The sequence below is a fragment of the Rhinolophus ferrumequinum genome, chromosome 10 (assembly GCF_004115265.2).
Source record: "Rhinolophus ferrumequinum isolate MPI-CBG mRhiFer1 chromosome 10, mRhiFer1_v1.p, whole genome shotgun sequence".
Lineage (NCBI taxonomy): Eukaryota > Metazoa > Chordata > Mammalia > Chiroptera > Rhinolophidae > Rhinolophus > Rhinolophus ferrumequinum.
In genome coordinates this window covers 84,511,315-84,535,368 of record NC_046293.1, presented here as the reverse complement: position 1 = coordinate 84,535,368, position 24,054 = coordinate 84,511,315, and the positions used below count along the sequence as shown (strand labels likewise).

Below are 24,054 nucleotides of genomic sequence, written 5' to 3'. Positions count from 1 at the left end.
CCTAGACATGTATCCAAGGATACTTAAGAAAGGTGTTTTTCAGCCCTTTTAAAGAATTGACCTCAATACGGCACTAGACAGCCTGCGTATCTACAAATTATCCAATTCAATTCAGTAATTTTGAAATGCTTAATAAACCATTCATTGCTGTTTTAAGTTTAAATTGATATGATGCAACTTCAACAAACTTTTAAATCCACTCCCTGATGTTAGCTTTCTTTTGGTTTTCAAACGTGTCCAAGCCATAGAGTTGTAAATGGCAAGGCTGGGATTGGAAGCCTTTGAGGTTTGGATTTGAATGGTGACTGTTGACAAGCTGGCCCAGTTTCTTAGCCTCTGTAATAAAAAGATCCAATTTTTAATCACCTACCAGATTCCTGGCACTATTCTAGGAACTTTTCTCATCTGTAAATTGGGATAATAATAGCACCTACTTAGTTCTTAAGTGTTGTCTTGAAGATGACATGGGGGCATGTGTGTAACATCCTGCCAATGAAGGCTGGGTTATTGTAAGTGCTGAGAATAATGGTAGTCACTGTAATTGCTGTTAGTAAAGCCTTGTCTGCCAAGAAATACGGCTAGCCACAAAAATGCAGTGCTACCCTCGCCATTTTCATTTTAAATGGTACTGTTCTGAAGAACGTTTGCAAACATGTCACAAATACTCTTCTAAAATTTCTTAAATAAACTTTTGATTTTGAAAGAAAATCAATTTATTGCAGATTTCCAAAAAAGTTGCAAGATGATACAGAGAATTCCCCTATATCCCTTACCTGCATCTCACGTTACAGTGGTACATTCATCATCCCTAAGAAGACAACATTGGTACATTTCTATTAACTAAACCCCAAACTTTTTTCATATTTCACTAATGTTGTTTTTCTGTTCCAAGAGCCAGTACAGGATACCACCCTGTATTTGGCAATGCTCCCTTTGGAACTAAGCAATCACTTCTTTTGTTAGCCTTATCTCTGTGCCTGCCCATAAAAAGTGCCACAGCAAGCGCCTTGGGTACCCCGGCTCAGGCATCTGCGGCTTGCTGCCCTGCACTTTTCTGACCCAGCGCTTTCTTACACTCTGACAGATCCACAGGACTGGTCCACAACAGTGTTCATAGCTGTGTGACCTGACTTAAATCCTCTAGGAATCCTTGGTTTTCTCATCTGTACGATGGGGTAATGATATTTCCTACAGGGACTCCTCAAAAAATGTCCATTATAGCTTTTGTCATATCGTTACGTTTTCTCTTCAGATCACAAACCATCCTAACCCCTGATTCTGTCCATACTTTTTTAGTCATCTAACGTTATTTCAGATTCTACTCCGTTTATTAGATGAATGTGCTGACTCTGAGGCTGCCTACTTGCCAGAGAAGTTTAATAAATGATCCTTTTTAAATGCTTTGCTACTTTCCTTCCCTTATAGAAAATATTTGGGGAGAACACAGACAATGAGAGAGAATCTGAAGTACCAGACTCCCAAGCTCTCTTCCAATTCCTTTCCCAGCCTTTATTTTGGTCTTTCTTATTCCTAGAACTCCCACCATACTGCCTACAAATAGGAGAAGGCCCACCCATCCATCTGCTGTGAGCAGGGAGGGAACAAAACTGTCAGCTATGGTCGAGGAGAAGCGATTTCGAGTATTTGAATTATCTTCAGTGGGATGCACGTGGGTCACACGGTCTAATCAGGAAATTTCATGCAATCTGACATTTCCCATCAGAGTTGCTTAGGAACCTAAGGAAGGATCTGACTCTGAGGGGCAGGACAGTATAAATTAGACAGTCCTGGGTCCAGCCATCTGCTTTAAGTAAATTAAGAGCATAACCCATATGGGATTTATCTAAAATAGCGACTCTCATTTTTTGCCCTCTTCTCATTTTTATTCCTCTTTATCTGGTTTAAATTGGTTTAACTTTGCATAAGATATCGCAGCTGTCTTTATCCTGTGCTTTATGAATTTCCTACCCTTCTCCTCCCTGTTGAGGCAGCCAGCCTCAGAGTCTGCTAAGGCCTGCTAACGAGGTCCTCTTTAATGGCTAATGATTTTAACGTTTTATTTTGAGAATTGCCTGATTGGAGGCTAATGCATTTTGACTCGATGTTCTTTAGCTATCTCAGCTATGCCTCTGCAGTGTGTCCTTCACCCCTTTGCCCACTGTCATTTATCACCTTCTTTAGTATCTCCCCTTCTCAGTCCCCACTGACTTCTCTGAGCAGTTTTCTCTCATCTGTCCTCCTATCATTATGAGTTTTCGTTTTCAATCTTTGCCCACCAGTCATCTTTATAAACCGTTTTCATCATGCCACTCTCTTGCTCAAAAATCTGCACTGCTTACAGGATGAGCCAGATGTTTCTACCTTAAATTCCTCCATCAATTGCCAACCTGCCTTTAAACCTCATCTACTTCTTACCAGCTTTTACCCTCACTTCCGGCAGTCTGTTCTCTTCACCTCCTTCAGAGCGCACCTCCTTTGTCCTGCCTCATTTATGTTAGTATTTTAAAACCATAGCCTGCTTTGCTGAACTGATGTTTCTAATTCAACTATAAACACCTGGAAAGCATTGTTAGACTTTTTTGTAGTCCCGCAACCCGTGCTTATCACAATTCTAGACACCAGGAGGTGTTCATTAAATACTGGATGATCGAATGAACGAATGAAGGAACTGCTTTGTCATGGTTATGCTTCTAGTTCGGCGAGACAAAAGTTAAGACAAATAAGTAAAATATATAGTTGGAAGGGGGGTTGCAAATGTAAATGAGATACTCAGGAACGGCTTCCAGGGACAACAGTTGGGTAAAGACGTCATAGTGGTGAATCTGAATTCTGTAAGACCGAGTTTTAATCGTTAAAAAAAAAATCCGTTCCAGGGAGTAGCACAGTAACTTGCACACGTATGATGAATACAGTTGGAATGGCATATATCATGGTGTCACCAAGAACACAGGATACAAGTCAAACGAGATTTTTGTGTGTGTGTGCAAGTTATGTTGTCCTAAAGGTGGACAAAGCCACCCATTTAAATTCCCCCTTTAAACTGTACACAATATTGTGGGGGTGAGGGAGGGGTGAGTAAAAAAAGAAAGAAAGAGCTTCATGACACTGAATTTGTTTAGCATAGAGGTGGTTATAGACTGTAGGAAAACAGTAAGGACAGTGCTTGCGTGAACATTCAGTGGAATGTGATATCGAGGGCTGGATTTCTCCCTTGAGCCTGTGTGGTGACCAGAGCAGCTGGGCTGGAGCTTGATCCAGTGGGGTTCAGCCCCACTTGATCCAGGGAGGGTCCAAGCACACAGGAGCAGGAGGGAGTTATCCCGGGTCTGAGCGGCTTCTGGGGCCAAAGCCCATCAGAGAGGGGGAGTCACCCAGCAGAAAGGGAAACTGCTGCCAGCAGGACGTCAAGGTGCTCTCAGAAGTCTTCTTCCCAAGAATCACTTCAGTTTGCAAAGTTCATCGACGTTGAATGACACCAGGAGCCTTAAAATTTTTATTTTCCTTCACCTATTAATTTCGCAGCGAGGAACCTAGTGTAAGGAGGTCTTCAGAGATGCAAGTGTAGGGTTATGTGCTCGATGTGCAGGTGTGCGTTATTCCACAAAACAGGAGTTGTGCATTCGTAAAAAAGGCTTTAAAAACAGCATAGGAAAATGCACCTATTGTGTTAAGTAAAATTTTAAAAAGCAAAATTTTATAATAAATATAAGTATCATTCTAATGTATAAAATAAAATTATATTCTTTTATTCATCAAACATCCATTAATGTTAACACATAGGTGTTTCAGACACTGTGGTGGTAGGTGCTGAATAGACGATTTTTTTCCCCTTGTGATTAAGGCTTTACGAGGGATCACCCACGTCTGGGCAGGGTCCACGCTGCGTGAGCAGGGCCTGCACCCCAGACCAATACTAGTCTTCAGGGCAGTGCTGGGAGCTCAGCGTTGAGCTCTCCAGGCCAGCGGTCCAGTTGGGCTCCAGTTGGTTTATGTTCACTTCTTCCAGAAAGAGCAACCTGAGGAAGGTCAGTCTGGTTGGTGTTAGTGCAGGAAGGACAATGTTAGTGGGGAGACTTCACTGAGAAAACTGGGGTGCTGTGGAGTTTTCAGATCCTGGGTGAATTGGGATTGGGGAAGGGAAAGGGGCCAAATAAGGCCTGAGGTGAAGGAAAGAATGACAAATGAACAAGACAGCTGGTTCCGGTGTTTCAGGGATATCTGGCCCTCCTTCAGGGCCCACACAGCAAGCGCAGCACTGGCTTCTCGCGCCCATTTCCTGGCTGTCAAGGTCCTGCTTGTTTCCCAAACACCATCTTGAGTACACATGGCTTGGGAGGAAGTAGCTGGACTTCATGGAGGCCGACATCTTCTTCAGGTCCTGGAAGCCGGCCACAAAGGCTTTCAGGTTCGGGAATGCCTCCAGGCACTTGGGCTCAAACATACAGGTCTGGGATGCAGGTCTAGGAGGTCGTAAGCCAGAAAATCCACCTAGGTGAGCTTGCCCCCTGCAAACCAAGACCTCTTCCCCAGAAACTGTGCGAAGAACTTCGTCTTTTCAGGGAGTGCCTTCAAGAACTCAGGCTTCAGTTTCTCAAAGTCAGGGCTGGAGCAAACCCTGGCCAGCTGATTGGACGAGTCCATAACCTCTTTCTCCAAAATGTCTTCGTGACTCTTCTCCTCCTCCGTCTCCCCACACAGGTTATCGTCGCGAGCAATGTAGCAAAGGACGACGTTGCTCTTGGTGAGCCAGCGAGCCCCATCAAGTAAGTAGGGCAGATTGGGGAAGTCCAGGCCCAGCGTGAACTTGTCACTCAGCCACTGGCTTCTGTCACAGCCGGGAGCATCCCCCACGTACCTGTACTTCTCCTCATAGGTTGAGGCTGTGTACTCCAGGAGCAGGCGGATAGCATCAGCCAGCCTGCGGATGTCCCAGTAACCCAAAATCACGGCCATGGGCAGTGTTTCGTGGCTTTGAGGCACCCAGAGACGTGCTGGAAGTTGAATAGATGAATTTTTATGTAGATGGGAGTGTATGTGTTCATAGAAAAAAGACTGGAAGGAAACACTACAAAATATTAACAATGGTTCTAAGTGATTGATTTACTGTAATTTTAATGTTATTCTTGGTATTTCCTCTAATTTCTATATTTCCCGCCCAGTATATATTTCTTTCAGATGGGAAAAAAACTACCATGATTATACATACTGGGGAACAATGAAATTTGGGCGTTCCCCAGTAAATAAAATTGTTAAGACACTGTTTCCCTTTGTGAATTCTAAGGTACAAGGAGACCTTAGGACAGGTTGCATGTCCCTGTGGAGTGCCCCCGACATCACTCTCTAAATGTTTCTCCTTTCTGGAAGAAGCGAACATAAACCAGCAGAGCAGGTACGTGGCGGTGAGGCGCAGCTCTTCGGAGGCGGGCAGTTTTGAATCCGGGATTAGTACTTGCAGCGGGACAAACGGACCACTTGGGCGGCCTCACATGTGCCAGTTCAGAGTCATAGGAGGACACGCACGGAATCTGATACCCCCGGATGGAAACAAAGCAAAGCATGGAAAAAAAAAAGATGGTTTTGTGCCAAGCAAGGTTTCTAGGCAACAACTCACTTAACTACTTCAGTGTCCCTAATCGTTCAGCTTTGCTGGCCTTCAGAGCCTGTCTGATAAGCTCATCAGATTTCCGCAGTGAAAGGGCTGACATATGCAGATGAGGCAGATCAGCATTTGGCTCCTGCCTCACTTTCCAGCCTCATCGCCCTCTCACCCCTCCTGTTCCTGTCCTAACAAGAGGCTGTCTTGGTGTCTCTTGACTTTCCTATGCCTGTGCTGGTCCCTCTGCCTGGAATGCCTTTTCTGGATCTGGCAGTCTCTTTAAACTTTAGCTCTAGTTTCACTTCCTCTGGTACCTTTTTCTTGCACCACCGTCTCCTCCAACTCTTCCGACAACCCCCAGTTAAGCACAGAGCACCACATATACACCTGCACGAGAGGGTCCTTGTTTCTTTAGAAATCTGTGTGTGAGCTATCCAAGGGCAAGGATATCCATCTTTGTTCTTATTGTCTGGCATGTGTCTGGCACACAGCGGGACTCACTAAACATATATTGGAGCCAAGGTATTTTCAGTGGATATACATGGCTTCTTAGGAGCCCAAAATGAATGCTGAGTTCCATCCATATCCATCAGTCCATTCATCCATTCTTCCATCCAACAACCCTTATCAAATGCCTACTATGAGCTAGAATTGAGACAGACACGGCTACTGTCACCATGGAGGTTATGACCTAAAGGGAAGACAGACACTGAACAAATAATTACAGCTTTATTTTTCTCTATAGTACTTATCATGACCTGGAATTTAATTTTATATATTTTTTTCTTTATTGTCTACCTCTGGTATAAGCTCTAGGAAATCAGGGGCTTTATCTCATTTGCCACTGTGCCTAAAACAGTGCCTGCCACTTTGTAGGTGCTCCATTAATATTTGTTGACCAAATAAAATAGAACTGTATATGGTACCATTTAAAACAAATAACGATGTGAATTCCTGGTGTGTCTAAAAAGATGCATTAAAACCACTCTCCTTTGGGCATCTTTCCAATGATAAATGATTAAATACTAAAACCCAATATGATGTGATATGATGACAATGATATATATGTCTCACTCCTGACTTCAGTTAGAATGTCTGAAAGATTCAGTCAAGATGACACCAAAGAACGTTGTGATAGAAATTTGATGAGTGCTTTGCAGGTTTAGATGAATTGTGCGATTCTCCTAGCGATTTCAGGGAAAGGCTTTGTTGGAACCTGAACATGTGATAAAAATAGAAGACAGGAAATAAAAGGTATTAGGTCAGCAAGAAATAGCCATGATAACAGTCTTAACCTGTGTGAGAAAGGGGCATTTTATACAGCGGTGTCTGTCTTGCATTGCAATTCTGTTTAGTTGATCAAACAAACAATTCAAACCAAAGAACAAAAACAGGTGATTGTCCTAAATTCCCCCTTTGCCTGGCTCCCCGCTTCCCAACTGGGGCTCCAGATAGCTGGGCCAGGGTTAGGCTTTGGAGAGCTGGGAGCTTGGATGGTTAGTGGGAAGAAGCAAGTCTCCCCAGGGGACTGTGCCCCAAGGTGGGACAGTGACAGGTTCTGTCCCTGAGAGAAACCAGAACCTGCCCAAGAGAGCTGGAGAATCCGGGCAAGGCTGGAAGCCATGGAAACTGGATGAGAGGAAGGATGGGAGGGAGAGATAGAGAGATAGAGACAGAGATAGAGATAGAGAGAATGAATTAGAGGCCTGGGGCTGCTGTAACAAGATACCACAAACTGGGTGGCTTAAACAACAGAAATTTATTGTCTCAGAGTTCTAGAGGCTAAACGTTTTAAATCCGGGTGCCCACAGAGTTGCTTCCTTTTGAGGGTTATGAGGGAGAATCAGTTCCTTGCCTCTCTCCCAGCTCCTGGTACCCTCAGGTGGTCCTTGGCTTGTAGATGACATCTCCCCTGTATCTTCACATTGTCTTTCCTCTGTGTCGGTCTCTGTGTCCACATTTCCTTTCTTATAAGGCACCAGTCATAATGGATTAGGGCCCCCTCTAATGACCTCATTTTAATGTGATCATCTGCAAGGATCCTATTTCCAGATAAAGTCACACTCACATGATTGGAATATCTTTTGGGGGAGGGGCAAAATTCAATCCATTGGGGGGGGGGGGAGAGAGAGAGAGAGAGAGAGAGGAGTGGAGAGGTGGAAGATAGCTGGAGAATTTCTAGAACCGCTGGACCATAGCCTAGTGTAGTACGTAGTACAGGGGGTGGAGGCAGCCCCAGCCAGCACTGGAGGAGGGCAGGGGAGCTGCTCAGTTAGGACACATACCAACAAAGAAACCGAGAAAAACAAATCCTTCAAGTGCCTGGAGCATTATAGAAAGAAACACAACACATAGCCACAATATTATCTTATTTCTGAAAGAAATGAGATGTCAATTCTGGGGCAAATCATCAGAAGTAATTTGGTGGCTTTCGAAGTGGGTCCCATGTCACTTCTCTAGTACTGGCTGTGTGACCTTGCTTAATCTCGCAGGGCCTCAGTTTCCTCATCTATAAAATGAGCTTAAACTCACAGGGTGTTTGTGAAAATTAAATAAATTAGAGATGAAAAATACTTGTGCTCAGAAGATACTTAGCAAAAGTCCATTCTTTATTCTGCCTTCCTCTAGAGAGAGCTTCTGTTTAAGAAAATAGTCTCTTGTTTTCAATATGTTGGAGTACAAAATCCTTTTAGAAAGATATGGTAACAGACATCTAAATGCCTGACAGTTGGTTAGATTCTCTGACCCTATTCAGGACATTAGAGAAAATGATAAGATGTAAATATGGCTGGAACCATCCCTTATTACTCTAGTGATGAGATTACATGGTGACTTACTATTTTCAGATGGAGTCTTTGAATAATCCAACCATACAGTAGAAAATCTTTGCCAGATTCACAGACAAGTAACCAGTTAATTGAAAAAAACACAAACCACCTCTAAGTGTTTATAATCATAAAGAATATGATACAAGCCTCACATATTTTTTCATACAATTCATAGCATACAATGTAGAGTCATTGTCTAGTTTTGGTTTAGGCCTCAAAACTAAGGTTTTCTTTCAGTATGGGTCAGCTTACTCAAATTCTACTTTATTTTTTTCTCATACACTGTTTTCATAAAGCATTATCCACATTTTCTGGTTTCAAGTATAGAATTCCACCTCCACCCCCAGACTTTTAGAGTTTACTAGCTCACGCCTAATCTTACAATTTTTTTTAATGATTTATTTTATCAAATTTTCCCAATACATTCAACTTAATTTTTATAAAAATAACAGTTCTTGTTTTGCATTCCTAGCTCATTGGCTTATACAGTATTGAATTAAACTACAAAATGATAATAACATTACACGGATATAAATGGGAGTGGGAATAGAGTGGATTGAATCTTAGAAAGCATACCGCTCAGCTGGTGGGAGCAGAAGCAGTAAGACACACAAATGAAGACTACTTCAGTGTGTTTGAGAGAAGAAACGGAGACCTACATTAATCTAATGAGTTGGTTAAGTGAAGATGGATTGAAGTGTTCTCACTGCATGAGCTGATGATGGAAACCATAATGGTTCAACTGGTGACAGATTTCTGTATCTGTCTGGTAAGGTTTGGCTATAAGTTAGGAGTACCAACACTCCAACAACAGATCACAGATATCAGAATACTGCTATATCACTCTTTAGGACTCTATGATTATACGTATGATTGGGATTCATTTTTATATCTAAGCATTTCCCATTTTATTCATAATTTGACTGCTTTGTTCAATGATTGAACAAACATTTATGAGCACCTACTATTGCTGTGTGTTGGGATACAACAATAAATAAGGTATGATCCTTTGCTCTTGGGTACCTTACAGCCCCGTGGGGCAGCCAGGTCAGTAAATGGGCAATTATCAAGCAGCTGGTTAACACATGGTATAAACCAAGAGAGAACATTGTATACAGTCCACATTGCCAGTCTCTGTCTTAGTGGAGGTCAGAGGGGAAGTGTGGGGGCTCAGTGATTAGCAAGCATCTGTGGAGCACCTTCAGCCTACGGAACTTCAGGCGCCGGGTGAATAATTCATGGTCCTGTACTCAAGAAGTCCCTACAGGCAAGCAGAGTACCCAGTCGGGAGTGCGTCTCTGGCGAGCCTCAGGGAGAGATGGTGGGCGAGGGGAAGCTTCCTGCAGGAGGTGAAGCTCCTCTAGGCTGAAGCGCCCTGAGGGCAAGGGCCTGACTCGCCTTGGGCTCTGCGGTTCCCCAGCCCCTGGGACAATGCCTTTCACATCTCCTGTGCTCAGTCAGCATTCTAAGGAGTGAACGAACCACAGGATGAGCAGGAGTTAACCAGGGGCCAGGGCCTGTCTTAGGTGCTGGGAACATGGAGATGAGTGAGACGCGGCCATGGCTCAGATCTAGGAGATTACGACAAAATAGTAAATTAATAATAAAAATAATTAAAGTCTTATTTCTAGCTGAATCCTGACAACATACCAGGCAATGTAAATTAAAAGACTTGCAAACCTGGGCACACCTTTCCAATCAGGGGTGCTCCACCCTGGACCATTTACTGGTTACGGAAAACGCTTGTCAAATACACTCTCCTGACCTTATTCCAGGTAGGACACTGATGGTTCAGGAAGCAGGAGACTGAACAAGACCGGCTCCAGCCCTGCTATTAAAAAGGCATCATTTAGATTGGCTTATATCTGGTTGAGTCATGAAACCGACAACAGTCAGCCCTAGAGTGGAGATAATCCGACTGGTAGCAGGCCGTTGGGTATAGTGAGCCGTTTCATCTGAGGATCCTCAAAGTGCTTTTTCAAATACTGACGACCCTTTCAAACTTTCCCCTGCACCATCCCAGCCCTTAGCCATGAGGGAAGTAGCAAGTCACAATTCTCACAACAACATGAAATGTGACTGGAGCTTGCAATGCTGGCTGGTGTTTTGCTCCAGGTAACCAGCAATTTCAAGCTGGTCTCTAGGAACACAGGAGTTTGAATGAGTCCCCTCAGTTAATTACAGTGGCTACTGTCCCAGCTCTACCTCCTCAAACTCTCAAATCCTGAAGTTGGTGGAGGGGCTGGCACAGCAGGGGATACCAGGCAAGGCAGATTGGCAGGGATATGGGATTTATGTCAATTCAGTGTGACTAAGTATCACAATCAGCAAAGCAGAAAACTCCTCACCTATGTAGCTTTTCTCCAATATTATGAAAAGACAAGCTGGGGTAGAGGGAGGTACAAGATTTCATCTCTGGACACACAGCAAGTGAGGGGCCGAAATGCTCCCTTCCTTCAGTAGCCAGCAAGTCAGACTATGAATCTATCCCAGAAAGAGAAAGGCCGTTCCCCTTTCTAAGTTGGACATCTTCACATCTTTGTCATTTCTTTTTAAGAATGTTCCTTGTGTTTCCTCCCCAATAACAACCTTTGCCAAGTTCTCATTACCACGTGTAATCTTGGGAACTGACCTGTCAGACCCAAGCAGAATTACATTCTAATGACCCCCTCATGTACCCCTCATGCCCTCTGCCCTGCCCAGCTGGAGGGTCACATTCCATTTCAGAAATAGCGTCAAAGAGAAGGGACATTGGGGTAGAGAGCAGGAGTGTAACTAGGAGTCAGGGACCTCCAAGCAATGACTAGTGCTGCACACAGGCTCCCCTTTGTCCACTGTTAACTGATAATGAATAGCTCTCCAGACCCCTATTTCTACCTCTAGAGAAAAGAGGAAGGAGCTAATAGGAAGAGAAAGTTTCTTTTAGCCTGACTTTGCTTCAAATTATTGCCTTTTTATTTTTCAGCTTTATTCAAGGTATAACTGACATAGAATTATAAGATATTTTAAGTGTACATTGTGGTGCTTTGATCTATGTATGCGTTCTGAAAGGATTCCCTGGTCTAGTTAGTTAATACATCCACCATCACCTCACATTTGACAATTAAGTTCGCGAACTTGTTGCACGATGTTGCTGAACTTTTTTGATATCAGAGGGATTATTCATTATGAATTTGTACCAACTGGACAAACAGTTAACCATGTTTGCTATTTGGAAGTGCTGAAAAGGCTGTGTGAAAAAGTTAGACGACCTGAACTTTTCGCCAACAAGTCATGGCTCTTGTATCACAACAATGCACCAGCTCACATGGCACTGTCTGTGAGGGAGTTTTTAGCCAGTAAACAAATAACGGTATTGGAACACCCTCCCTACTCACCTGATCTGGCCCCCAATGACTTCTTTCTTTACCTGAAGATAAAGGAAATATTGAAAGGAAGGCATTTTGATGACATTGAGGACATCAAGGTTAATACGACAACAGCTCTGATGGCCATTCGAGGAAAAGAGTTCCAAAATTGCTTTGAAGGGTGGACTAGGCGCTGGTGTTGGTGCACAGCTTACCAGGGAGAGTATTTCGAAGGTGACCGTAGAGATATTCAGCAATGAGGTATGTAACACTTTTTCTAGGATGAGTTCGCGAACTTAATTGCCTGACCTCGTAGCGACAGAAAGTAGAATGGTCATTTCCATGGCCTGGGGAAACGGGAAATGGTGAGTTGTTGTTTAATGATTATAGAGGTTTAGTTTTGAAAGATGAAAATAGTTTTGGAGATTGGTTGTACAACAACACGAATGTACTTAACACTACCGAACCGTACACTTAAAAATGGTTAAGATGGTAAATTTTATGTGTCTTTTACCATAAATAAAAAAAATTTGAGAGATAGCTCATGAAAATCTGAATAGTCATGTATTTTTGGGAAAAAAAACCAGAAGATCAGACATAATGGGCCTTAGTTACCAACAGGCTTGAGCTGAGTATCTGCTCTTCTCTTTAGATGAGTCTGTTCTTTGCTGTTCTTCCCAGGCCCTTCACTATCTTCTTTCAATTAAATAACCTGTCTGGCCATTATAGACCTTTGAGTTTGCAACCCTGGATTAAACTATCTCTGTGGTCCTTTCTAGCCTTAATATCCATGATTCTAGAACCCTAGGCATTATGAACACTCTGTAAATAAACAAGGTGAGTGAAGATTTAGGCAAACTGACATTCAGGTTACCTTCTTGGTGTCTCTTCTCTCAGTTCCCTGGGAGCCCCATGTCCATATGGGCAGTAAAAACAGCTGGCTGATAACATTGCCTGATAACATTGCTCCCTGACCTTTGGATAACCCCTGTCCCTGGCTGGGATTTATACTTTGAACCTGAGCTTTTAATATTACTCAGGTCATTGTGGCTTGCTGACACCCTGATCCAGGGGACACAATTGTCACCAAGATAGATGAAATCCTTAACTGTTACAAAATGGACGACCCTAACGACGTGGGAAAATTAGGAGAGAAATGACCTAGGCAATTGGAAGCTTTGCTCCCAGAAAAAAAGATGATTGAAAATTGTCTAAAGGAAACAAAGAAAAAAATAGATCTGTTCCTTAAACAACCTCACAGTTTGATATCAATATGCTGTGTATGCTACAAGTCACATCATGATTTATATATAACTCTACTTTGCATCTTGGGAGAGAACAACTTCATTATTCAAGTCTGGGGTAAGGTAATTTGGAAATCTTCCTCTACCTCTTTGTGTAGAGGGGAATGAGATCAGCTTGAATAAAATATCAGGCGGCCCCATTTTATGAAGATCAGCCCTGTCGTGGTCCCTCATTCACTTATTCTACTAGTATTTATTTAGCACCTATTAGTGCCATCTCCTGGCTAATAAGCAAGACAGTGAAAATTCCTGTTATCATGAAATTTAGGTTGTGGGGGAAGGCTGATGACTAAAAAATACTTACTGACATCTGTTCAATAGTTTTCCGGAGGATATTATTGGGTATATTTTTTCCACTCAGTAAATACTGGGCACTGTGGTAACTGCTCTGGGTCAGTGTAAGTGGACGAGACAGGCATTGAGCAAGAATGATAATATAAGGTTTTGTAGTTTTTATTAATTCTGACTGCAAGGGACCTGGGACATCGCTACAAAAGTGGTGATAGTCTTGGAGGATGTCTCCATTAGGAGGAGATTTTTTTCCAGGCTAAAGGCAGAACATGGCCAGAGGCGGGCAGCACGGAATGGCAAGAATGTGTGTGGACAGCAAGACTTTCCTGGAGCTGGTTGAGCTATATTTCTTCTAGGAACCCTGAAAATTGTACTGAGATATAATTATAGAGAGGGTCATTCCTAGGATGGTCACTCACTCTTCCTGCTGTTTCCGCAGTGCCTGGACATCTACCTGCGAAGGGGCTACCACAGACTGAAGGAGATTCACTCAGAAAAAAATTCATGGTTTGTAAAGTTTGTTTAGTTTCAGGGATGTGTAGGTGTAGCGCGCGGGATGACAGAATGGAAAGTTCTACACGTTACTTTTACCAATTCATGGGCTGCATATAATATACATGAAATTAAGCCTTTGATCTATATGCAAATCTATGAGAAATACTTCATAAATTCATGAAAAATCATATACAGATAGATATCTTAGTATTTGCCAAAAATATCAGGTCACCTTAACAGAGAGAGACAATGTCTAAAAAGCTAGTGATTTTATATTTAGCAGGAATATAAAATGCATTTATTTTAAAAAGACAAAGTGAGCTGCCTGCCATTTTGAGCAGCTCATAGAAGAAAGTTTTGTGACCACTTCAGCTGAACAAAAGTCAAAATAGAAAAAAAAAAGGCAATGGTTTTGTTGATCTCCATAGAAAATTGACAAAGAAATTAAATTGGTTTAATGGCATCAACCCTAAAATGGTTTCTTAACCAAGATTAACAAATATTGGTACTATTTAAATTAAAATATTTGTATTAAAAAATGCAGAATCAAAACATCCTTAGTTAAAATGGCAGAGAAATACATCATGCACTGAGATTCTCATATTACTCTAACATTTGTTAATCATTTGTTAGGACTGCCATAACAAAATACCACAGACTGGGTGGTTTAACCAACAGAAATGTATTTTGTCACAGTTTCGAGGCTGGAAATCCAAGACCAAGGTGTGGGCAGAGCTGGTTCTTCGGAGGCCTCTCTCCTTGGCTTGCAGAGGGCTGCCTGTTTCTTGTCCCTGTTTCTTCACCTGGTGATTTCTCTGTGCATGCGCATACCTGTATCCAAATTTCTTTTCACACGGACACCTGTCAGATTGGAGTAGGGCCCACCCTAAAAGGCTTGTTTTAACTTAATCACATCAGCCACATTCTGAGGTGCAGGGGGCAGTTGGGACTTCACCATGTTAATTTTGGGACGGACACAATTAAGTTCAGAGCCTTTGTTTGGTAACAGTGCATAAATATACCTTCTTTATGACTTCACAGACTTACGGTATTGGAGTTGGAAGCCTCAGAGGCTGTCTAGTGTAGTTCCTACCTTCCCTCTTTCAGAAAGAGGAATGGATATAACAACAACATTACACAAACATGCCTCTCTGACTTTTGACTTGCTCTCCTGGGGCAGAAGAAGGGTCTGTATTCGAGATGAAAACAATTTCCTTCAATATTTGTTATCGTGTGTGACATCTTATACTGTGACTAAGGGAGTGCTCTTTAGAAATCATGAAAAGCTCATTTCCATAGTTTAGCAAGGATGAAGAATTACTTATGAAAATATAATGAGAAACAGCATATTTACAACCTCAAAGCTGAACCACACCCAGACGTTGTTTGTAAAAGGGCTTCAGGATTAAGTTCTCCTTACAGCAGTGTCAAGAGGCTTTAGCTATCTTCAAAATTATTCCGGGTGCTGTCTGTTAACAGATATTTGGGTTCAGAGATGGAAATCAGGGAAGGAAAGCTTCAGAGCGTATTAGTTCTTGGTCCTCAGAATCTCTTAGCTAGAGAAGCCTAAGAGCTTCTTAAGTTGCTATGGGAGAAGAGGTCACTAAGGCATCGAATTTTTATTCTTTTGAGAATCTTGCAAGTGTCCTGTCTAACTGTAAGTGATAAACAATATTTATTCATTTGTTTTTAAAATTCTTCCTTCCATGAAGTGGTTAGTAAATGTCTACCATATGTCAGACATTGGGCTTGGTGATGGGTATTTAATTTAAGATCACATGGAGGCCACAGTTAGGAGACCGACTATTAACAAGCAGTTTCAATGCAGTATGGTGAGGTCTGTCACAGAGAAAACTGGAGTGAACTGTAGTAGCGTAAGGGAGAAAGGCACCCAACTGAGGCAGGGTGCTCAGGAGAGCTTTCCCCAGAGATAGAGAGGGCAAAGCTGAGGGAGAGGAGTCCTGGTGGAGGAAATACCATGTATTACTATATGGGCTACAGGCAAAAGATGTCGACAGGACCACGAATGTTCAGTTCGGGCAGAATGTAGAATGCGGATAGGGAGCGCAGAGAGGTGAGGCTGGAAGTGTAGGTGAGGTGGGGTGATAACCGGTGTGCAGGAATGCAGATCCTAGAAGGAAGAGAGTATTCTGAGAGCTCCTTTATTTTCTCCTGATCTGCTTCTGTGATTCTGAGGTGTCCTGAGGGGGCCGTATTGAGCCCAGCCAGCTCCATGGGCTTTAGAGCCAGACTGCCGGGTAGTGAAGCTGACTAAGGTACTTCCTAAAATCCTTATCTAATCTCCGTGTTTCTTTCAATGCTCTCCTTCTTCTGTAAAATGTGGCTAAAGTAGTAGCCATGTCAGAGGGTTATTGTGGGAAGATTATATACATGATCTGCTCTAGAATAACGTCTACAACATAATAAATTCTCACAAAACTGTAGCTATTAACACTATCCTTAGTGCAGAGCCCATCTTATCAAGTACTAGCCACCCCCTTTTTTTTTAGAATGAACTTATATTGTTGTCAGTGTTGAAGATTTCTTGCCCTTCATACCTTGAGTCTAAGGTTTTGAAACAATGGTAGTAATTCGTTCAAATTGTTTTACGACACATGCTTGGAATTATGATCTCTTTACTGTTATTATGCCCCAAGTGCTTTGCGCTAAGAGCTGAGGACATTTATGAAGAAGTGAGTCATTAAGTGGTATACAAGTCCAGACTGTGTGGGGAACTTCCTATTGGCCAGAGGCTGGAGAAGCGGGGATGGTCATGGGTAGAGTCATCCCTTGGCCATCTACCCACTGCCCACAAAAGCTAAAAGAATCCAGGCCATCCTTTGTGCCCTGTTAACTGAGGGGCAAAGGTTTCAAATGAAGCCTGGAACTGGTGGTCTCTCAGTGGCAAGTTGGGTCAATGACTTCTTTGTACTCTGTTTTTATTTCCTTTCCTGGGAAGCTAACAATAATTCCCTGATCTGGTGATTTTTGTAAGGACTAGGCTTGTGTAATGTTGTCCTAACAATATTAAAAAAAACAGTAAATAAATTCACTTAGTCATTAATTTGACAAGTATTTACCGACGTTGTATTAAGAATGGGATATAAACAAGGCTAGCGGATGGTCCCTACTCACGAGGGACCAGCTTGACTTGTCTGCTGATAACTGAAACAATACATTGAATGCTAAAAGGGACTTTTATTTGAGATGCTACAGGATCGCAGAACGAAAACCCTAATCTTGCTCATTGTAATAATTAACTTTTATGTAGCAACTTGGCTGGGCCATCGTGCTCAGCTATGCAGTCAATCATTATTCTGGGTGTTTCTGTGAGGGTGCTTTTGGATGAGATTGACATTTAAATTAGTATTCTTTGAGTAAAGCAGATTGCCCTCTGGAGTGTGGATGGGCCTCATCTAACCAGCTGAAGGCCTGAATAGAACAAAAGACAGACCTTCCCAAACAAAAAGGAATTCTGCAAAAGATGGCTTTCATACTTCAACTGCAACATCAGCTCTTCCTGGGTCTCCAGTCTGACAGATTTTGGACTTGAACTATAGCGTCCCTTCTTCCCTGGAACTCCAGCCTGCTGGCCTATCCTGCAGATTTTGGGTTTGTCAGCTTCCATAATGACATGAACCAATTCCTTAAAATAAATCTCTCTCTCTCTCTCTCTCTCTCTCTCTCTCTCTCTCTCTCTCTCTCTCTCTCTCTCTCTCTCTCATCTATCTATCTATCTATCTATCTATCTATCTATCTATCTATCTATCTATCTATCTATCTATCTATCTATAGAGAGATCCCATTGGCTCTGTTCCTCTGGAGAATATTGAATAATACAATGGTGATCAGGGAAATATTTACAGAATAGGTGATATTTGAGTTGAGCCTTAAAGGGTGAATCAGAGTAGTCCATGCAACATTGTGTAAGGGGATTCTAGGCAGAGGGAACTGCAAGCACAGAGACATGGAGGCTTCCAACAGCATGGGGTTTTGGGAGAACTGTAACTACTTGGTCTTCTTGAACTCAGGATGTTTGGAAGGCAGGGAGGCAGATGTGGATGGAGAAGTAGGCAAATTGTGAAGGGTGTGTGTTGCATATTATGGTGAATATGCAAGCAGTCACTCAGAGATTATAGGGAGTGGAGAGGAATGTTTAGAAAGAACTGGATGTAGGGTGGGACGTAAAGGATGGCATTCAAGCAAAAAGTGGCAAGGGGCTGAAGAAGGTTTTGGTGGGGAGGAGTGAGCAAAACGATGGATTTGAGAGTTACTTGAGAGGTCGCATTGATGAGACTTTGTTGATGAGACCCAAGGTATAGGTAAAGAGAAGGGGTGAAGCAAGATGACACCTGGTTTCTGGCTTAGGCCTACTGATTGGGTGGTGGCAATATGACTCATATGTCACAGATCTTATAATACGAGGTTGGATTTCCCTGGACAACTTCCAAAAGGGTTTAATTAACAAAGTGCTAAAAAAAGGAAGTAAACCACAAGAACAAGAATAGCAGGCTAGTAAACTTCCAGAAAATGAGAGAATTCAAACATACCCTATAGATCCACAACTCTCACCAATTCCACTATAAGTTGAAGACAGGTTATTCTCCACTCAAGGCAGAGCCTATGAATTCCGAGGGCACAACGAGAGCCTAAAGTAAAGAAATGCCAGCTTCTATATTCCGTATATGTGATTGTCCTGCTTGCCTAATGAGCATAGTATGGACTTACACAATATTCTAGAAATAAGTGTGGTAGTTCCACTGGGTTAACGTGATAAGACTGATTTTCCTGCAATGCTTTCCCTTCCCCGTTCATTGCATCTAATAAATTCCTGTGTGTGATTGAAGGCCCAGCTCACATCCTGCCTTCAGGAACCTGCCCTACATGATGTCAACCTACAATTAGCTTGTGTGTCCCCACGTTCCTTTGCAGTACTTTGGGCTTTAGTACAGACTGCCTTGAATGTCTCACTTCCATATTTTGTGAGTCCCCAGACGTCATCTTATTTATCTGCTGTGGTTTTCCTGAAATTTCAATTTTCTAGTCTCTACTTTTACATGCTGGACACCTACATGCTTGCCTGAGGCAGCAAGAATGACATACCACTTTCCTTTATATCTGATGTGCTCCCATTCATTCATTCATTCATTCATTCATCGAATATTTATTGAGTATTTACCACGTGGTGGGCATGTGATCCAGCCCCAATCTACATCCTTGACTTCATCTTCTCCTCACTCATTCCATTCCAACCATAGCGAGGTCTTCCCACTTCCGGGCCTTTCCACTTGCTCTTCCGGTTGCCTGAAGTGCTCTTTCCCCAGAATTTCCCAATATTCAGGTTTCCTTAGTCTCTTGTCCTCAGAGAGAACTTCTTTGACCAGCCATTTATGCATTTGTTCTCTATCTCATTATCCTTTATTTTGTGTAGAGCACAATATTATTATCGAAAACCAACTTGTTTAATGGTTCATGATCGATTTCCCCTTACTTGGATGTAAACTGCAAGAGGGCAGCATTGTCTTGTTCTCTGCTGTAACATGTGTACCTAGCTAGGTACTCTGTGGGTACCTTTTGAATCCATGAATGAGCTGTGTTAGGCAAACAGGCATCTACCTGCCTCATTAGAGTCTCATGGAGAAGATAGATGGTATCTACACAGGCATAATGACCGTAACAAATGAAACAGTGCATGTAGACACATGGTAACTCATAATGGGGACGTTCATTTAGACTGTGGGTTCAGAGAAAGCCCTCCCTGAACCCAGTGAAGTTTAAGTGGAGACCTGATGGGTTTCACACCCCTTTTACTCACGGCTGAATATGTTCCAATTTCCTCGTGCTTCATGCTACCCAGAAGCTCCTCCAGCTTTGGCTCCTAGGATGAGACCTTTGATTATTGATGGGGTAAGGAGGTAATGGACCCTCTTGCTATTTTAAGGCACTCAGTGCGTTTAAGATATATCACAAACAGTCCATTTTCGTACATATTAAATAATAATGCTCCACTCCAGTCCATTTCCCCATCATATTTATTAACGCAATTCAGCATTATAGCTGTTCATGCATTCATTTAACTACCACAAATGTGAAGCCGGTACAACCATGTGTCTCGACAAATCTCCTGACTCTGTCTCTTTTATGCAGAGACAGTTAACCTTCATGCTGTCTGTGGTTGTTTATTCTACCACTAAAGCACTGACATGTTAGAATTTAATTAAGGAGAGGTTTTTCTCCCCTATGTATGGCAACATTGCCGGTGAAGCACTCTCTGGTATGCATTTGTCAGTTGATACATAGATAATCTGTTTTTGAACAGGGTCACTTTGGATATTATTACTTGGATCTTGCCCTTGATATCAAAAATGTCACTGCCACATGGCTGATGGATAAATGTTTCATTGCTGGGAGCAGAGCCACATGGACACTTAATTACAGCTTTCCCTTTCCCTGTTTTATAACTCGCTATAACCGTAACTATCTCCCCATATACTTATTTCATTACTGCAAAAATTGATGTTTGTTGATGCAGTGGCTAGTTAGGGCTCATTTCTACAGTCAACCGAAAAGGTCTTTGTGTTTGGGGAATCAAATTATAATTTCAGCTGGTTTCCCCATCTCTTCAGCAGACACATGGGTGTATGACCAGAATGCACAATATGTAATTAGGCTGGAAGATGGGACTCCATTATTCCAAAGATGCAGCCAGGCGTCAGAGGACGAGTGTTGGATGAGAAACAGGCATTTTCGAGGTCTGCTGTCTTCTGGCCTTCTTTCTCTCATCTGTGTGACCTTGGACAAATCCCACCTCTCTAATGCTACAATTTCTTTCCCTATGAAACCACAGGGTTGGATTGGATTATCTGTGGGCTCCCTTCTGGAAGGCAGCCAGAGGATTTACTGACAAAATTGTGGAAATCTCTGGCTATGGAAAACTTCTATTTGGTTGGGTTATTGGGGGGCACAGTGAAGGGAGGGCGACTTAGTGGCCTCTGGTTGCCTCTTCTGACTTTTGTCTTCTTTGAAGCTGGCTGGAGATGGAGAGAGGGAGAGAGAATAGAAAATTGTGCTTACTGTGTAAACAGTTAATAACGCTCTCCGTTTCTACCTCATTGCTATATAATGGAGATAAAAATCTCATTATTCAGAGACATGCAAATGTAGTGACTGTAGTCTTTACACATAGCCTCTTAATCACCATGCCACTCACACTATGTAATTTGCTCTGTGAACTCAGGCACACCAAAAATGTCACCCTGATCACTGCCAGTCATGACACCCCTGAAGACAGAACCAGAATAATAGGTATCAGAAAAGGGCTACGGGCAGGAAACTAACACAGCTGCCCCTCCCCCTCAATGCTCACAAAGTTTGAAGGTGGCCCTGAAAGATCTGTCTTGAAACTGGACTAGCAGGATTGGAAATGAGGGCTTTCCGTGGTCTTGGAGGATGCTGTCAGATCCGGGCTGTGACTACGCCACTCGCTTCCACTGTGCCAGCAATATAGATTTTTAGGCGTTTCTTTGGCCTAGACACGTCCTGTCCAGCATAGCAGCCACTGGCTGCTGAACACTTGAAATGTGGTGAGTGCTACTGAGATGAGACGTACGTATAAAATAAATACCAGCCTTTGTCTGAAAAAAATGAATGTAAAATAGCTCGTTAATAATTTTATGTTGATTACATGGTGGAATCATATTTTGGATATATTGAGTTAAACAAAATATACAAGTCAACTTCATTTTTCTTTACCTTTTTAATGTGACTGTTTGAAAAAATTCAAAGTCACGTATGTGGCTCACATTTTACTTTTATTGGAAAACCTTAGCCTAGGGAAATCAGATGCTTGTTTACTGTAGTTGCTAAAGTTCTAGCTTGTTTTCTTGCTCTCTTTACAAATTCAGGTCCCTTTAAAGATTCATTGCATTGATACAAGGAGCCTACTTCCTTATTACTATTTGGGTGCAGAGTTCTTCCTCTCTGCCTGGCACCCCTCTGCCAGAACCTCTGGTGCAATCGGCTTGGATAAGACATGTTCCTCCCATTGCAAATAAGGTTTCCTAGGTCACCTGTCTCAGAATTCTAGATGGACTATGACCTATGGCAGTCATTTGAATGTAAACCTGACACAGGGACCTTTTGATGGGTTTTGGTTTATGTCCCAGAAAAACTATCGGGGTGAAAACAGCAGCATATCAAGGACAGTGTGTTAGAAGACATGTATTCTAATCCCTGACTAGCTATGGTTGATTTAGACAAATCACTGTATTTGAACCTCAGTTTCTCTGTCTATCAGGTGCCTGTAAGGTGAACTCAACAACACTTCTTTCAGAGGATTGCTGGAACATCAAATGAAATAATATATGAGAAAGTACTATGAATCGTGCAACTCTCTTCGTGGTGGCAAATTTATGGCCAGAGGGACAAATGCTCTGGGCAGACTGTGTTCTCTGGCCAGAAAAGTGTGTTTTGTTTAGTTGAACCAGCACCTATAAGGTGTGTCACAGACTTTACCACTCTTGTTATCTTCGTTCAGCTGATCTGTGTCACCTGCCCAGCTGCTGAAGATGGATGTGTTTGTACACCTTGCAAAATCAGAGGGGCAATCCGTAGTAACACACGCATGCCTGGTGCTGGCTGACAAGGTTCCTTCCCTGAAAACTCATGCTTCGCACCTAAGTTATAGCAAAACCACGTCTGGATGAACAGACATTTACCAAGCACCTGATCATGGTTCTAAATTCCAGGGATAAAAATTGAGAGGAACAGATCAACTGTGGGTACAACAAAAAGGACAGCGACTGACTCTGCCTTGGGGAGAATATGTTAGAAGAGATGGAGAGAGGAGGCAGAAAAGTGACATTTTTGAGCCAAGACCGGGTCATACATGAGTTAAGCACTTGTCATGCACTGTCTCATCTCCTCAAAACAGCTCTCAGAGGACGTCATTATCTTCATGCTGCAGACGACGTCTTATGAAACCTGCCAACGTCACATACAAGGGACAGAACTAGAATGTTAATCCAGGGCCTGCTGAGTGGGCCCCAGGCCATGGTGTGTCACTGTGCTGTCCCTCGGGATTCATAAAATCATGTTTTATTTCTGTTCGGCAGGCCTTCCCTCTCTCCCTCAACCTCCTCCTAAGGATGTTTTTCATTTTTTTTTTAACTCCAAATTCATTTATTTATTAAACTTACAATAAAATACTTTAAATACATACAAAATTGTGAGATAACCGATGCTTTTATTCCAGCAAACATACCAGATATCATCATGAGATAAGGATGTGTCTAACATAGATTTTTGCTCTGTTCTAAAGTCTTCATGGAATCAATAGTTGTACATCCAGGAAACGTACCAGTGGAGCTCTCTTAGTGGAAGAGAGAACTGGTGTATATATTTTAGTTGGTCTCATGTGGGTGTCTCTTCTGCTTTGACATTTGGCTAGAATCCAAGGGCATTTGGAAGATGGCACTTGTAGTTCACAAAGCATTCCTAACTCTTCTACGAGGAAATGGAACACAAAGGTCAAAGGAGAGGCATAAAAATATCAGGTGCTCAATCCACCTTCCCGTGCTTGTTTGTGCCCTAAGCAGCCTCTGAAGGAAAGGTCTCTATCTCTCCATCCTCTCCTATCTTTCCTTTAGCCTGGAGGGGATGTTTATGGATGGTGGAAGTTTGTTGTCCAGGGGATCTGAGCAGCCTGCAGTGTTCTCTGATCTCAGCAGTGACCAGGGCTGTTTGATTATCAACCCCAGGAGCTCTGAGTCTTGGCTGTAAGAGTCTTTAGCATTGATTCTCTGGTGATAAACAACCCCGCCACACCCCTGCCTTTGACCCTTTCTGTTGTGTCCTAACCAGAAGGACTTTGCCCTGCCCCTCTGTGACTGGGTGATGGCCTCAGTTTGGGGCTTACTGTGCGTCATGAGGCAGCAGCCTTCCTCAGCCTGTTAGATTTCCTCTGCTACAAGTGAGGGTAAAGGTCACCGTGGGCTCATTCAGAGCCCAGACTGGGGAACCTGACACACCTGGGTTTGAATCTTTACCCTGCTGTGTTCTGGGTAGGTCACATGGGGCAAGTTGACTTAGTTGTCTAAGCTCCATTTCCTCATATGGAAAATGTGTAATAACAACAAGGCTGTTGTGAGAATTTAATAACAACAAGAACTTCCTACCAACTGCTAGGGAATGTT

General features: G+C 42.6%; 1 protein-coding gene and 1 long non-coding RNA gene across 2 annotated transcripts in view; one reads left to right on the top strand and one right to left on the bottom strand.

Annotated features, from left to right (window-relative positions):
• The window catches only part of LOC117028085 (uncharacterized), a 54,171-nt gene extending 31,187 nt beyond the window's left edge, over positions 1-22,984 (top strand). The window contains exons 3-4 of the long non-coding RNA XR_004424064.1: positions 21,099-21,444; positions 22,158-22,984. This is a non-coding gene — a long non-coding RNA (uncharacterized LOC117028085). The remainder of the gene's footprint in view (positions 1-21,098; positions 21,445-22,157) is intronic.
• Positions 4,489-4,953, bottom strand: LOC117028084 (glutathione S-transferase Mu 4-like). The gene has a single exon (XM_033116234.1). The coding sequence runs from the start codon at positions 4,951-4,953 to the stop codon at positions 4,489-4,491; it is 465 nt and encodes a 154-aa protein (XP_032972125.1).
• Positions 22,985-24,054: the final 1,070 nt, after the last annotated feature.